Source organism: Thermobia domestica, chromosome 13, assembly GCF_964235325.1.
Source record: "Thermobia domestica chromosome 13, izTheDome1.hap1.1, whole genome shotgun sequence".
NCBI classification, from domain to species: domain Eukaryota; kingdom Metazoa; phylum Arthropoda; class Insecta; order Zygentoma; family Lepismatidae; genus Thermobia; species Thermobia domestica.
Window position 1 is genome coordinate 139,554,408 of NC_137466.1, and position 17,829 is coordinate 139,572,236.

Below are 17,829 nucleotides of genomic sequence, written 5' to 3' on the forward strand. Positions count from 1 at the left end.
CTACATTTCAAATAAATTTACAAACCAAATTGAAAACGGGGTGTTTTGGGGGTGGTTCCCCCAAAACTTATCCTTTTTTCTAGAATTTTCGGCTTTTGCCCCCGTGGCCCCCCTTGAATTTGAAAAAATATCATGAATGCCACAAAAAATTAAACTAGAGACCCTAGACAACAAAATACTTTGTACTTCATATCTCTATGCACAATAGAAGTGATGCTATACGTTATTGTTTTTTATACTATAGACTATTAAAAATCATTTAAATGGCCCGCGGAATAGCGAAGTATACTGGGTGTTGGCGGCGGTATCAGGAGGGTTAACAAACAAACAAATATAATTGCTACCACAACTGCCAGTGCGGAGCATTGATTTTACAAGATCTTAAATAATGTAGTAAAAAATAAAAACTATTTGAGAAGCACCATGTGTCAAAAAATATTAAAAGATTTAAAAAAAAATATTTCCATCAAGCAATCTTTGGCTAGGAAGTTGGACTTTTAAGTATTAATTTTGACGAAGTCAAAGCAAAAGGAAGGCATTTTAGAGTATGAGAAAGATTATGCCCAGTAACATAATTTCAGATTTTGCCTGGTCAAGGGAAGATGCTCCACTGACCTAAGAATTTCACGATTTTTATTAATAAATTAGTGTACTAACTAACTAACTAACTCTATGGCCTATGGAGCCCGGAGGTTCAATGCCGCGTTCACAAAAGCTCTCCACTGACTTCAATCCTTAGCCAACTGGATCCAGTTTCTACTTTGTATTCCTATTTCTGCGAGATCCATTTTAATATTGTTCTCCCATCTGCGCCTAGGTCTTCCTAATGGTCGTTTTCCGATTGGTCTTCCAGTAAAGACTTTGAAAGCGTTTCTAATTTCTACATGACCTGGCACCTAAGTCTCCTAGCCTTGATGACCCTAAAAATGTTTGATAAACCGTATAAATTATGTAGTTCCTCGTTACGAAGTTTCCGCCATTCCCCATTCTCGTTCCTCTTGGGTCCCAATATTCGTCTCAGGATTTTGTTCTTAGATACTTTCATCTATGTTCTTCCCTCAGAGTAAGCGACCATGTTTCGCAACCATATAGAACAACAGGCGTGATTATCGTTTTATATATTTTAAACTTCAAATTTCTCGACAGGATTTTCGACGACAAGAGATTTTGAACCGAATAATAACACGAATTCTCTGCGTTTAGTCGACATTTAATTTATTCGTGAATATGATTTTTGTCTCTTAATATTGATCCTAGATATTTGTAAGTATCCACTTTATCAAAAGTATTATTTAATATTTTAATGCATCATAATTTGCCGTATTACTGTTCCGACGCACTTCCATGTATTTAATTTTCTCTGCATTTACTTCTAAACCCATGTCCCTGTAAGCGTTTAATAAGACCTCTGCATTTCTTTCTATTATTCTCCTATCATCCCCTAGTGTTCTCCTATCAATAGATTAGTGTACAGTCGATTAAAAGTAAGACTCTCTCAAACTCAACGGGGAGGGCAATTGCCGCTTTGCGCTTCCCAAATGATGCCTCTGGTTGTATTTAGGCAGAGTGCTATATTACATTTATAAAAACATTAAACTAGAAATAAATTTTTAAATATATTTTGCATAGATATTACATTTAGAGTTGCGTATTTATTTTATATGCGGGGGTATAAAAATAACACAATTATTGTAAAATTTCTAAGGATCTTACTTGTTAATTATGGAACCAGAAGAGGAAGCCACTAAGAAAGTTAACCAGGTGTCCGCGCGCCTCTATTTAAATCCCTGCTAATCACCATTCAATAAATGTAGTATGAAAACGAAGTTTTACAGGAGAGTAACCCTAAGGTTTTAACACTCTTCATAAACAAATTCCGGTTAAATTTAAATGTAACTTAAAGAGAGAAAGAGAGAGAGAGAGAGAGAGAGAGAGAAATCTACTGTAAGATATGAAAAAATCTAACGTACATACTTTTCAAACAAATATACTGTACAATTGGAACCCTTAACTAATCAACTTCATGATTAGGACACTTAGTCGAAGGTTCATAACTACAGAATAGAACAATAACATTGAATCCTATTGTATCATAGGACAAGCATAAGAACAAAAAAAAGTACAAATTAAAATCAATAACTAAAAGGAATAAATGAATTAGTGATCAAAGTTAAAGAGTGAAATTAAAGCGAGTGAAATTAAACGAATGGTTGCAATCTCTTGTTGTCACAAATGACAATATTTTATTGATGACGCAATTAGCTTATAATGGTAGTATAGTGTATAGTGTTTTTGTAACAATATGATTATTCAAGTGTGAACATCCAAGAGTATTGAGTTCAAAACTAGACATACGAGTAGTATGTAAGCTTAACTGTATAGCACGTAATTTTTAGATTCACTCAATGCTAAGCCAATTATAACAGAAGTGAGCTGAATATTTAATCATTCAAATTTTTGGCTGTCACTTTCAGAGAACTCCTAACATCATGTCACATGCATATAGGCAGTTAAAGTTTGCTGTTGTCATACTTTATCTTATTGCAGATCCTGCTGAGGTTTGACCATAGAGTGGTCTCTTTCTATATTTGTAGTTTAATAAAGAATTCTCCATTTCGATGCTTGATACAGGATCCAGAATGCAGAATGCAGAATGATCTTTTAGATAATACAAACTTTGTCATTTTATATGGACTAGTGTCTTTGTTTACCTTAATTATTTTTTCCTTTTTACTTTGCCAAAAGCCAATATAAAAATTTACAAAATCTTAGGAAACTCCTAATTACATTTTCTGAAAAATATTGTTGTTATCTAATGATGTAAAAAATTAGTATTTTTGAACTTCAATTTACCTTGAGGTTTGCTTCCATTTTTTAAAATGATTTTATCCGAATTGTTAATTACTACTGAAATACATTGTTGATTGATTACAGGCAATTCTTGACTATTTTGCTTCTGCTTCAAACGATTTCTTGATTACAAATACTGCCCTTGTGATTTTTAAAAATAATGTTATGCACGTATCCAAAAGTAAGATATTGGAAAAATTTCGTTCCATTTTCACCTACAGAATTACCATTATGATTTTTTATTAATAAAAATTATGATTTTTTTAAAATTCTTAGTTCATGGTTTCATTACACTATCTTATGTTAAGTTTACTGTTAAAAAAATTAAATGAAACCTTTAGGTTTTACATCCGATGGTTAAGCATGTTAGGCTAAAGGAGACGGTGATGATTAGAAATGAATGAAATGGTGGAATGAAGAAAGTAGGAGGAAACGGGAGAACCCAGAGAAAATCCACGCACACGATGTTTGTTCACAACAAAGCTCACTTGGCGCGAGCTGGGATCGAACCAAGGACCTCATGCACCAGAGATGAACGCACTACCACTGAGCCACCGTGGTTCCTTGTTAAAAAATGTCTGGACTATTATCAGCCGTTCTAAAGATCGAGTTGAACAAAAATGACATACTTGCTGATGAATTCTTATGCGTAGTTTTCAAGAAAATAGAGAAAACGAGTTTTCATGGCGTTAAAATGCTATTATTTGTTGCCAATAATAATCTGAAGTTTTTTATCTGTTGGAACAGAAGGTTTATTTATTTTTATTTACTGTATATACAGTAAAAAATACACTGTGAACTAGAAGATTGTATCTATTTCTATTCGTCTTCTCCTGACGGTGACACACAGTCGTAACAATGATACACATACTCCTACCATTCACGTACTACTATACTGGTAAGCTATGTAAGTCTTAATTGAAAGTCTGAAAATAGTGAGCAACTTTGATATTTTAATTATTTGGATCAAAGATTCAATATATTTCAATAAAAAACATTCTTGTAAGCCCTGACCATCACTATCGCCGAATCTAATACAATCTTCAATTCTAAAGAAAGGGGTTAAGGAAGAAAGTATTAAACGCTACACATAGAAAGGAACATTATTGAGTTTGTGATCATTAATTTGGTTAGATTCACCTAAGACGTAACTGGAAGATCATAAATAGTCCCCATCAGCATCGACGACCTCCTGCCAACGTTCTGGAAGACCATGGATTTCATCGTAGTAGAACTTGGCGGGCCGTGAAGGGAAGAAGGTATCAAGTGCATTTTGCAGTGTTGGTCTTCATGCATCTGGTACGTCTTCGAGTGTTTCGTTACCGTCCTTAAACTTGTTAAACCACCAATGCACTGTCCAGGTATACACGACTCCCTCGCCAAAGGCCTGGCATATCTTCTGCCCCGCTGCAGCGGCGTTTGACCCCAGTTTGAACTTGTGCAGCATACACGCCCTTATGACGCTCTGTGGAGGTCTCATGTTCACTCTGCCCTTACACAAATTTGCGGTGTAATTGAACTGCCACAACCAGGTAGTATGTTGGATATACCCACACCAACAACTGACCTTCGCCTTATTTCCATTCGCATTCAACACACGGGTGAGGGCCAATTGAACACAGACTTCCATAAAAAGCGACAGAACTTCCTTGGTTACTTTTATAATTTAAGCAAGACCATTGCAAATGTTGCTTCACTGAGAATTGGTGTATGCTTAGTTAGGAATGGTGCTCACTCTAAGCACTATTCTACTATCGATAATAGAGCTGACAAAAATTTTTGCATTACTGACTTGGCAATATTTTACTGTTTGTTGGCCATTATAGTGTGTTCCACACCCTACTACTCTTTTGTTTCCTTTTTAAAATTTAATTTTTGAAGGTATGTTGTAAGATTACGTCATTGAAAGTAATTACAGTAGAAAGTCGAAAATCCGAACTAATTGGAACCACAAGTAGTTCGGATTTTCAAATTGTTCGGATTTTCGAAAATAACCAAGAAAATGCCATTTAGGCTTACATATACTATACGGTATGCTCTTTTATCGATACAGTGGTTATACAGTACATACAGTAATTACATTACCATAAGTAGGGCTACTTACATTTAATGTTTCTGAAAAACCTACTTGTACACTAAATTACACTGTTCTTGTAACTCACACTTAAAACTTAACTTGTATAAGCCTAAGGGAAAATAAAAATAAAAATATGTATGACAAACAATTACATATGAATGAGCTTTTGTAAAAACAATGACTTCACACAATACCGATGGACTACCCTATTGCTTGTTTATCGCTAGCGGTAAGACAAAATGTAAAAAGCTTCTAGGGACAGCGTTCGGATTTTTGACGCCCGGATTGCAAATTTTGTTTTTCTGCCCCAGCCTAGCCACAGTCTCATTCTCATTGGCTGATCAGATCACCCATCTTTGGGCAGTACGTGATTGAATAAACTGTGTTCTGATGCGTATTGTGTGTTGTTAACATCAATGATTTATACATATAACGTTCTATAAAGTTAACATTTAAGTAGTTTTAATGAAACAAAGAAAAAGGCAGCTTGATATTAGTATTTATCAAATTGATATGATGTAGATGTAGCTCTTTATAAAGTTACATAACACTTAAGCATTTTTATTGAAACAAAGGAAAAGGCGCCACAATATTGACGTTTAAAGATTAATTCTATACAAAGATACAAGACTGTAAAGATTGTGTTAATAGATGATCTACGTATCCAGAATGGCCAACACAATTTTTCTCACAGTATTGCACAAATCATGAAGTGAATCGCATTCGGTGGTACTCGTAGCTATTGTTGCAGGAAATAATACCAGTACTCCAAAAGTTTACCCAGCTTGTGCGCCGTTTACTATTAGCACATTCATACACGTGTAATACTTTTAGGAAATAGGGAATAAACACATTTAAGGGCAGGACGAAGGCATTACAATAAAAAATTGTTCAAATAGGATAGAACTTACAAATTTTAATCTGCGTAACGTTCTGAAAACAGAAATATATATATATATATATATATATATATATATATATATATATATATATATATATATATATATATATATATATATATATTAAATATTTTCTATTCATATTTGGAGAGAGCAAAGTGGTACATATTCTTCCATAAAATCCTATGGTTCGGCTCTTGGGTCTAGCCTAGAAGGAGTTGAGGGATTGGAACGAAACGTGCAGGATTCATAGCTCTCCAGCCTGCAATAGAAACGCGAAAAATAACATTTTCCATTTGCAAATACAAAGGGGCGACGGGGTGCATAATCCTCAAAAATTGTCCAAATGAGGAAAACTTACAAATTAATTCGAATAACGTCCTGAGAACAGACAATTTCTAAATGTTTTTATGTTCCTATTTGGAGGGAGCAGAGGGGGAATATTCCTTCATTAATCCTATGGTTTAGCTTTTTGGTCTTGCCTAGAAGGAATTGAGTGATTGGAACGAAACTTGCAGCATTAATACCTCTTCAGGCTACAATAGAAATGCGAAATAATAAAATTTTCCACTTTCACATACAAAGGGAGAACGGGTGCATGACCCTTAAAAATTGTCCAAATAGGACAAAACTTAGAATTTAAATTCGAATAACGTCCTGAGAACAGAAATAATTTAAAAATTTTTTCTATTCCTATTTGGAGGGAGTAGAGGGACCATATTCCTCCATAAAATCCCATGGTTCGGCTCTTGGACTATCCGAGGAGTTGAGCAATTGCAACGAAACTTCCAGGATGAATAGCTCTTCCATTTACAATAAAAATGAAAAAAAAATAAAAATAAAATATTCCATTTCCACATACAGAGGGGGAACGGGTGTCCTGATCCTTAAAGTTGTCCAAATGGGCCAAAACTTAGAAATTTTGATTCAAGTAGCGTCCTGAGAAAATATTTTTTTCTATTCCCTTTCGGAGGGAGCAGAGGGGCATAGTCCTCAATAAAATCCTATGGTTCGGCTTTTGGGTCTAGCCTAGAAGGAGTTGAGCGAACGGAACGAAACTTGTAGGATTCATAGCTCTTCAGCCTATAATAAAAACGCGAAAAAATTCCATTTGCACAAAGGGAGCAAGGGCATGACTCACAAAAATTCCTCAAATGGCACAAGAGCCGAACCATAAGATTTTATGGAGAAATATACTTCTTCTGCTCCCTCCAAAAATAGAACAAAAAGTTTTTTTAAAAAAAATCCTGCTCTCAGGACGTTACACAGATTAAAATTTTTTAAGTTTCTTCTGATTTGGACAATATTTTAGGATCATGCTCCCGTATCCTTTTGTATATGCAAATGGAAAAAGTAGTTTTCTCATTTTTATTGTAGACTAGAGCTATGAATACTGCAAGCTTCGTTCCAATCACTCAACTCCTTCTAGGCTAGACCCAAGACCTGGACCTACGATTTTATGGGGGAATATGCCCCATTTGCTCCCTCCGATTAGAATAGAAAAAAATTAAAAACCATTTAGACCTATGTTCACAGGATGCTACACAAATTAAAATTTGTAACTTTTATCCTATTTGAACAATTTTTTAGGGTGATATCCCCGTCTCGCCTTTGTGTTTGCAAATATAAAATTGTATTTTATCGCGTTTTTATTGCAGACTGAAGAGCTATGAATCCTGTAAATTTCGTTCCAATCACTCAACTCCTTCGAGACTAGACCAAAGACCCGAACCCTTACACCAATACATAATTTTACAGTTCATAAGCTCAATTAATAAAGGGTAAGATTCGGGAAAGTACGTATCATCAGACCCATTTTGCTATCAACCATCCTGGCCTTTGGCTGGCAAGAAACGTTAAGAACAGAATTTTTTCCTGCATTTTCTGTGCAAGCAATTGCCGTAAATTTTTTCCACACGCAGATTCAATGGGGGAAGCCAAGTGATCTACCAGCAGACTTTCGTTTGAGTAAAATCAGGCTAATTATTAAGTACCATTAATAATTCACATTTAGACTAAAGGGTATAATAGAGGGCAGTTAATATTTTAATTTAAAGACGTGAAAAGAAGTATACAATGAAATAAAAAAGTAGATTAGGGAAATAAATTTAAGTGAAAATAATCGTCTTCACGATTACGCTCACCAGTATTAAATATACAATAGGTGTAATGAAACTAATGAGAATGTGAAACAAGTAATCGCGGTAATAATGTTATAAGATACCTCGTAACACCATCGCCAAGTAGTGAATTATCAGTGATAAAGTCGAGATTATTCAATGCAATAGATAACAAAAGACACTGACCCTCTTCAACATAACAAACAAGAAGGATATGTGGGTTACAGAATTGCAACTGATTCTGTAAATACTGATCGACAACCTATTTATAACATTTGCTCCATCGCCTTCTATTGTTTGGATATCGTCGAAAATTGATTACTCACCGTGCGAATCATACACCATCTTGTTTTAATATGATCTTAACAGTGTACACTTTCAACCCGCCTCATGGCTCATGTTCTAAAATGGATACAATGAAAAACATGGCGAAAAGAAGATTGGCACGTGATCCCATCAGCCAATGAAAGTGAGCCTTGGCTAGGCTGGGGCAGGAAGAAAAAATATGCCCGACGGATTATCGACGTCCTACTGTATCTTAAAAAAAAATAAAAAAAAATAAAAAAAATCAACGTAACGTTTCATTACTGAAATAAAATTCAGTGATTTTAAAAATATAAGTGCATCGTCTTATAGTAGACTAAAACAAAATCTGTTTAAACAATATAGAGTTAACACGGGAAAGCACTTTTGTGTAATGAATAAAGGTTCATGAAGTGACTATACTACAATTAAAAACGGGGAATATGATATTCAATTCTACCTAGAACATGATTTGAAAGTTTACGTAAATTATGTTCGTTTCCTTGAGACCACGGGCCTTATTCCGCACTAACCTTCGCAAAAATTGCAGAGCGTAAAGCAAAGGAAAACGTGAAAAAAGTCAATTACTGATATGCTTATTTTATCGCAAACTAAAAAGCAGATGTTACGTTCCGTTGACGCAAACCGTTACGGAACGGGACCCCATATTAAGTAGATTGTTTACGCAAATCTGCGAGGATAATTAAAATTATTGAGAACTTATATGAAAGTAGGATACACCATATGGCCTAGATGTTGAACTAGAAAATGAAGTAGGCGAGGATGATAAAGAATTTAGTATTCTTCGGAATGAGTTTGAAAAAGCTATTAACCAACATTGGGAATGGAAAGGCAACCGGAATAGACAATATACCAATCGAATTCGTTAAGAATATAAGAGACAAGAGTAAGAAAGAATCGTTTCAACTGTGCAATGAAATGTATGAAACAGGAGAGTGGTTAAAAGACTTCCTGACGACGATCATGATACTGAGATCTTAGAAATCGAACTCAGAGAGATGTGAGAATTATCGAACAATTAGTCTCATACAGTATTTTATGCAGCAAAAATTTTGCTTCGAATTCTGAACTGAAGGTTGTATGGAAAAACAAATGAAAAATGTTGAGGAAAAACAGTTCGGATTCAGGAGAGGTAAGGGCCAAGAGATGCAATTTGATTATTAAGTCTTCATCCCGGCGAAATTAAAATACCGCTAATTTTACAGTAATTATGAGATATCTTCAAATAGATAAAAGATAATCGAAATGTGGAACAAGAGCGCCCTAGACAATGTTATTTTACATAAGAAACCGTTATCACGACTCACTTATCTGCTTTCGATTTCGAGCCATTTTGAAAATCGGCATTTATTTTCGCGTTTCTAAACAGCTGAAAACGGAAAGCCACTAGGTGACTAGTGATAACGGTACCTCACGCAAAATAATATTGTCTAGGGCGCTCTTGTTCCATATTTCAATTATCTTTTATCTATTTGAAGATATCACATAATTACTGTAAAATTAGCGGTATTTTAATTTCGCCGGGATGAAGACTCTTAAGAGTGTTCGGTAAAAAAAAAAAAAAAAAAAAAAAACCAGGAAAGAGGTGTATGTGGTATTTTTTGATCTAGAAAGGGCTTTTGACCCTGTGAATTGGGAATCGTTGTTGAAAATGCTAAAGACGGTTGGGTTGGAATGAGAAGATCGAAGACTCATAACAAACTTATACATGAACCAACAAGTAAGTGTTAGAATAGGGGAGGAAGTGACAATGGAGAATGCAATTGGGAGGAGAATTCGACAGGGATGCTGTCTCTCGCCTACATTATTTAATAGCTATCTAAAAGAGATAGTGAAAAACAACCTACATAATGAAAGCAGCATTTCAGTAGGAGGTAGAATGATTAGATATATACGGTTTGCAGATGATATGGCAGTTGTTGTAGAATCTGAAAAGACAATCAATAAGATGGTAGAAAATATGAGGAAGGGCTGTGAATAATATGGGATGAAAATAAATGTTAGAAAGACAAAATCCATGGTGATTGGAACGAAGCGGTCGGTGTCAAATATAGAACGAGGAGGGAGAGAAAACAGAACAGATAACTAGTTTCGATACTTGGGTAGTATTATTAGTGATAATATGAAGTGCGAACGTGAAATAAAAGCAGGAATAGAAATGGCGAAAGAAGCCTTTAGAAGAAAAATGTCTATTTTGTAGGACCTTGAATCAAGAGCTGAGAAAAAGACTTATAAAATGTGTCATGTGGAGTATTATTCTGTATGGTTCAGAAACATGAACATTACTCAAAAATGATGAAAAACGACTGGAAGCCTTCGAAATGTGGGTGTGGAGAAGAATGGAGAGAATTAGCTGGATCGAGCGGAAAACGAATGAGAGAGTCTTAGAAATGGTAAAGGAGAAAAGAACAATTTTAGACATTATTAAGAAGAGGAAGAGAAACTGGTTGGAACATTCGATAAGAAGGAGCTGTATCATGTGGGACGTGCTAGGAGGTATGGTGGCAGGAAAGAGAGGTAGGAGGCGAAGAAGACTACAATTATGGACAATATCAAAACAGCAAAATTGTACATGGAAACGAAAAGCTTAGCGGAAGACCGTGGAGGATGGAAGCTTCTCAGTTACAGCAAGTGAGCTACCAATACTGGCAGAATACCTGTGATGATGGTGATGATGGTGATACTGATTATCGCAAACTAAGAAGAAAATTTTACGTCCTGCTGAAGCAAACTCACGCTAAATGAGACCAAAGGCCTTCCCGAATCTGTTACTCAAAGTTTCAACATAAATGTCAGATAAGATCAACCATAATTAGAAATGCTTATGCATCTCATGCGTTGAAGATAATATTATGTCGATGTACACTATGTGTGCATGTTCTTTGGAAAAGTACAAAGCATACACCTCCCGACTTCTTTATTCCCCATTGTTCTGATGCAATGAAGTCACGTGCTATGGAGTGATCCAGCATACGGATGGAGTACTAAAAATCCTTAGATCTACTATACAGATGTTTCTTATGTACATAAGCTAATCGTTGTTATGAGGTTAGATTCAATTGCATTATTGATTGGGAAATTACGTATTTGCCGACCCATATCGCAGCAGACAATATGTATTTTCTTTCCATAATGTTTTAATTTTCTTCGTGAAATCAAGTTAGATTGAATAAATGCAGCAATTGTTATGCATTAATATAACTAAAAAGAATAGTCACCCGTGATCTTGTAACTAAGCTTTCGTGGAGGAGAGAGAGTGTGGTGAGGAACGGCTTGTGCTATGAGAAATGATCTTGCATTATGGCATATGCACCCGCCAACTACACTGGTTTAGGTCCCAGTGGTGGTTCGGAACCCACATTAATAGTGGGTCACGTTCGTCAATAACAACGGCATTTATAAAGTCGCAAAAAAGAAAGAAAAACTAAAACACAAACACTAAATCATAAATTTTCCGTTACAATCCGCTACATCTTCACTAGTGACACCTATAGGCAGGAGTAAAAGTGGATCTGAAAAGGTAGGGGGACACATGACGTCCCCCCGTCCCCCGTGCCTATCTTTGCTCATTGTATTTTTTAGAAAGTGGGGGGACGCCACAGATATTTTCTGGAAGTGGGCGGACGACAGAGCTTTTTCTCTTTTACCATATGAAGTTGCTCAATGAACTTCCACAAGTAGATATATCTTTCCACATCAAGATTCTTACTTATTATGTCAGCATTGATTACCTCCCCCCTTCGTTTTCCATCATTACTTTTCTTCCCCCATAATCTTTTTCTTTTCGTAACATGGCCAAACCATCATAGCCATGCCTCTTTTACTTTCTCCTTCAGATCTGCTACTTTTGGTGAGGTTCTTCACCATTCCTGTGACCATCTTAGCATTCTCATTTCCGTGGATCTGATTGTATTCAGGAGGTGTTTTCTTTTCTGGATCATATATCATTGCGGATCTCACTACAATCTTATTCAATTTTCCTATCGATCCTAAAACCTGAAGTCAGATTCGAATCAAGAATGTTTCCGGGAAGAACTTTTCCAGATCTGTTCGCCATCTCTATTAACTATTGCCCGGCATCAGAGTTCCCATTGCAGGAGACAATAGCAGCTGACCATGGGAATTGCTCATTACTCCTCTTTACAGGATATCCACGGGCCGGAGACGGTGCGGACTCGACGATGGGACAGAAAGCGCTTGAGGAGTCCGAAAGCACAATAATCCATTGCGCTGGCATCTAGGCTTTTGACAGGGATATCAAGGAAAGGTATTCCCGAAATTCCAGTTTCCTACTCCATACGGCGATAGAATTCCTGCAGTACCTATTTTGCTGAACCACATGACACGGTGTCAGGCCGTCTATACTGCTCTTGCGAACAACCGTGAGGCGTAAATCCTTGTGAATGGCGTGATTGATTGTTGCCTGTGATGTGTGGCGTTTGCTGGCCATCGCACGTTGTATGAGAGATTTTCAGAGGTCGCCATACGGTGAACAGCGCGCCATACGGCGAACAACACGCAATAACGGCGGAGTCCACACGGGAGGCCGGTTTCTAGCTGCCAGCGTCGGTTTGGTGGGCCCGGGACTCTATGCTGCATATTTCCATATAACCGATTCACAGTGGGACGACCAACATGAAAATTATACACTATACACATTTCTACGATGCGCGACGTCGTGAACTTAGAGTCGAAATGAGTCACAATGAGCATCTCTCAGAATTTGCTCAGTTTTGGCTTCATCAGATTACACTCGACCACATTGATCTACTGCGTGCTTAACGATATGATATTCTCTATCTCCTGACCTCAATCTCACGACAATGGGTTCTGCATGCATGGTAGAATTACACAATGACTTCGGCTCAATATAAGTGAATCAACCTCTGTACTGTGAACTAAGGAAAATAATACTCCAAGCGGTTGTAAATTTTGATATCTTTCACGGGTTTTTTGAGTGGATAGAAGATGATATGAGACTGTTAACAAATGCAAGACTCCAGAGATTTGTGTAACATAATTGGTGGTAGAATTTGAGTTTAGCGGCCCATTTAGTACCGTGACTATATGAGACGAGGACCCAGTGGCGTACGCAGAATTTCTCCAAGGAGGGCTTCAAGCTCTCAAATTCATACCATTTCAGGTGAATGTATATCATTTTTTTTTTGCATAATACCTTACTCAAATAGGGGTTAAACCCGGAACCTCTCTTGCCTACACCACTGCGAGGACCTACAGCTTAACGTGGGATCCGAACCACATGAGCTGTCATCGGAAATTGTAATACATTTTATGTTTTATGTGTTGTCCTAATTTCCAACTAAGATTATCCTACGTTACTATATGAAACCATATTATGTATTTGTTATATGTAAATTCTGAATATCATATAGCGTCTTCCTCTTCTCCACTGTGGCCCCGCGTAGCGTAGTCGCTAACCCTCTCGCCTTTGGTGCAAGCGGCCCTGGGTTCGATTCCCGATGGAGGCACTCGGTCGAAAAAGTGTAAAGAGTTTTTTCAGGGCAGTCACTCTGAATGGTGTTTTCCTGAGTTTTCCTCATTCCCGGAAATACCGCAGTGGTACCTAACTTACAGGTCCCAGGCCGCTTCCTTCCTTCCCTTTCTCCGTATAGTGTAGTGCCCTTTCCTTCCCGTATAGTGTAGTGCACTTTCCACCGTATAATACCCCTTCCTTCCCTTCATCCCTCATACGTGACCCTATATTCTACCCTAAAAATCGCAAAATCATTCTGTCTCTGAAAACCTGGCAACCCTATACGTGATGTGTACGGACAAGTACAGGTAAATAAGCAGGAAAACTAGTAGAAGCATGTGAGTAACAGACCGAAAGTTAATTTTCCTCCTGATTTTTCCGCGTTGAGTCTACTATTAATAGACAAGCGAAGAAAATGAAAAGACACTGATTACTATGATGTCAGGTAACAAAACAACAACAGCGCCATCTTGTGACGAAAGCAAACGTGAATTTATTCTTTTGCCGTGCAGACGGTAAAAACGGATTCCTATATCACATATAGGAAGATCCTTGTTTGTATGTAATTTTGTCTTAATCTTTTCGTTCGATTTTATAGTGATCGCAAGAAGTCGTGAAGCTTGACCTAGATCTGATTTCGCCACCCAATAGAACGTGAAGCTATTGTTCCGGTCGCCAATTCCTATTTACGAAATTTTGCCAATCTCCTCTCGTGCTTTACGGAGAACATCTTCTGAGGATACAGTGTTCTCGTATTGTCGCTAAGTTTCGTTTTGCTTATTTTTGTTGTTACCGTTTAATTCAAATAAGTTGTTCTTTCAGAAAAATGTTCCGGGGGGCACTGTTAATATTCTGGGGGGCACTGTTGGTACTTTTCTATTTATTATTATATTATAGACGTATTATTTTGGTGTCCTCGGGAGGGGTCACTCTCAGAGCTCCGGGGAGGGGCAGTACTCCCCAAAAACAAGTCTGGAAAAAACACTGATTCAAATAATTGTTACTGTTTTCGTGTTTCAGGTTTTTTTTTTTTTTTTTAAAAAAAAGCGCTTCCTTTTGTGTCGCTCATTCACTATGTCTTCGAAGTTTGGTAACATTATTGGTGCACTTCTGATGTTTGACGTTTTCTCAAGCGCAAATTCGGAAGTCAGCTCCACGAATCGTACCGAAATCTGATGTATCACACGTGAAGCAAAAGTTCTATGATCGGTGTAGATCCCAGGCTTCACGTATTATTGCGGTCACTATAGTAAGGTGCGGCATCTTGGTACCACCGATGTCTACGAAAACTGCATCAAAATGCTCCTGTTCACAGAGCCGCTATTCAACAGTGCGGATTCCAGTTTCTTCCCCATCCACCCTCTGGAGAATAGCGTGGAATCGAGCCCTGGAGTTTCATTGCGTAAAGCAAGCACATTTTGCGGATCGCAACCCAAGAAAAAAAAATGCGCCAATTAATTATATGCAGAACTGATATGCAGAATTATCGTAAACTTAAATGCAAATTTTGCTTAACGTTGACAAAAACTGATTTTTTAAAGTTCAATATACACGATTATCCACCGAGGGTTAGAAAGACTGAGATGATGGTGGAGTGAAGAAAGTGAGAGAACATTGAGAAAATAACGGTGTTTGTCCTCCACAAAGTTTTTGGCGTGGGCTGAGATCGAGCCAGGAACTCTACGCACTACATATGAGCACCCTACCACCGAGCCACCGCGGCATCCTTAACAAAAACTGATAGGCTACGCAATGAAGCCTGTAGTTCGATTTGTGTCTATGAAACACTACAACTCTTCAAAATGGACACGGGTTTTTATCCAAGACATGTGCCCCATGCCAAGTTTTATCAAAATGGGATATTTTCTACGAGTTCAAATCATGATGATTCTTCCTTAAGTAAAAAATAAAAAAGCAAAAATGAAAGAAAACTACGTAAAATGGTAATACATTGATTTGAAGTAGTGATAGCCCAACCAGGTATCCAGATTTTTTTATTGGGGGAGGAGGGTCCGATATTCTGACAGTCCAACTCTACAAGACACTATATTTATGTAGTTGAACTGTTGTTATTCTACAACAACAACAACATATATATACAACATATATATATATATATATAAGCAACTTTTATCTACTGTCATCTATCTCCTCAGAAAAAAATGATAGAAACTATGTAATTTATTTTTATAAGCAAGAGTACAAATGAAGTGTAAAATCAAATATTTAGACTATAAAAATCGTTTCTCAGCTAAAGCAAGCATATTTTAAGAAAATAAACAAATGTCTGTCAAGTTACGAAGTTTGGTGAGGGATAGGTCAGGATCCGGTGAATCCCCCGTGGACACGCCCCTGAGCTCGCTTCTCTACACATTATAGTAAGAAGTGTATAATTAAGCTAACTTTATACTTGATCTCAGAAAAATGAGTGTACCAATTCATACATATTTATTCTTTTTTGTATATAAGTTTTGAAGAAGTGAAACATGCTGGGATTGCTCGTTTGTTTACTTCGTACGACAGAATTACTGCAGGCCCATTCACATATGAATGACGTTCCATCCCATGCCGACTAGCGTAATGCAGACGTATTGACATGACATGTGGTTCAGGCAAACCAAGGCAAAACCCTTCTTACGAGCTAGAGCGTTAAGGTCGAAATTAGCATGTGCTGATGTTATACGCTCTTGCAATTTCTCATGGAATTCACAATATACAAGTTTCAGCTATTTAAATAAATGTCCTTATTGGCATTAAATGGAAGACAGTGTACTTAAAACGCATTTTTTACAATTTCAGGAAAATTTCTCCAGGGCTTATGCCCCAAGGATCGCCGGGTACATTTCGCAGAAAATCAGCATCTAGCGAGCTGCCTCCATTTTCGACTTACCCGCGGTCCACCAGAGTGAGCATTGGTGAATTTCTTGCTCACAAGATGGCGGTGACTGGTGCAGGAGTGACACCACAAGGCTGGCCAAATACTAAAGATGATTATGAGTTAAAAGAAGTAATTGGTAAGTTGTCATGTTTAATCATTAATATTAATAGTTAGCTTTCATATGAAATAAACAAAACCGAAAGTTTCAGTTTTTATCTCTGTTGTAATATACTATTTATGCTTTGCCCGATCGTAGTTTCTCGCAGAAAAAAATGACGACCCGGTGTGAACTTGTGCTAGGAGCCGGTATAATGCTTCATTGATCTTTTTTTAGAAAGCAGTTTGCGAAAAGCAAAGATATTTTTTCGTTAGCAAACACAGTTTTGAGTGCCATTCCTAGTAAATTTTGAAATGCTAGGAGTAATGTGGATTTTTTTAAAAAAAGCATAAGCAGCAAGTCTAATGCTTTGCTATTGTCATTTAAACGGATTGACAATGTATTTCATGAATGACACCACGTTCAATAAAAAACAATGTTAAATTTTACTCAGATTAATGGGAAGAATGTCTTCTACGTCGATCTTGTGAAACGGAATCTAAAATAAAAATTGAAATGCTTGTCTCATTTTAAATATAAATATAACATCTGTCTACTGAGTGGCTTTCTTCGCGATCTACTAGTGAGGGTCAACGTAGCACGGCTGGAATTTAATTTTTGTTTACTTGGTCGTAAAATACGAGATGGATCTTCCTGACATCATATAAAAACAGTATAATGTAGCTACAATGTGTTTTTTTTTTTACGCCTTCTATTTCCCGTTTTATGTTTTTCGTAGATTTGTCAAAAATAGAGATCTTCGGCCAGAGGTAAATAGTTTTGAAATGGAACTTACGAACATTATAGAATGATAATGTAATTAGTTTCAGGAGAGAGTAAAGAAAATTTCCTGAAGCCTTGTACGAACTTCGGTCATTTTACAGCTATTGAAATCGTCACCGTGATACCTGTTACAAATATTTCGTAGAGTACTGTTTGAATAATATCCCTTGCACTTGAAATTAGTGCATGTTTGGTAATTTTTTAATTGAAAAGTTGTGCCAATGTTGAACATACCGTGATATTTTTTGTGTGGATGTTGCATGTTTAAAATCCATTATCTGATATATCACAATTTGTGTTGTTCTAA

At 36.8% G+C, this 17,829-nt stretch overlaps 1 protein-coding gene across 2 annotated transcripts in view; it reads left to right on the forward strand.

The window, feature by feature from the left end:
• The window catches only part of fray (oxidative stress responsive kinase frayed), a 217,980-nt gene that overhangs the window by 153,507 nt on the left and 46,644 nt on the right, over positions 1-17,829 (forward strand). For both annotated transcript variants that reach the window (XM_081736582.1, XM_081736581.1), the window contains exon 2: positions 16,564-16,778. In XM_081736582.1, the coding sequence (XP_081592708.1) occupies positions 16,564-16,778 (215 nt within the window). The remainder of the gene's footprint in view (positions 1-16,563; positions 16,779-17,829) is intronic.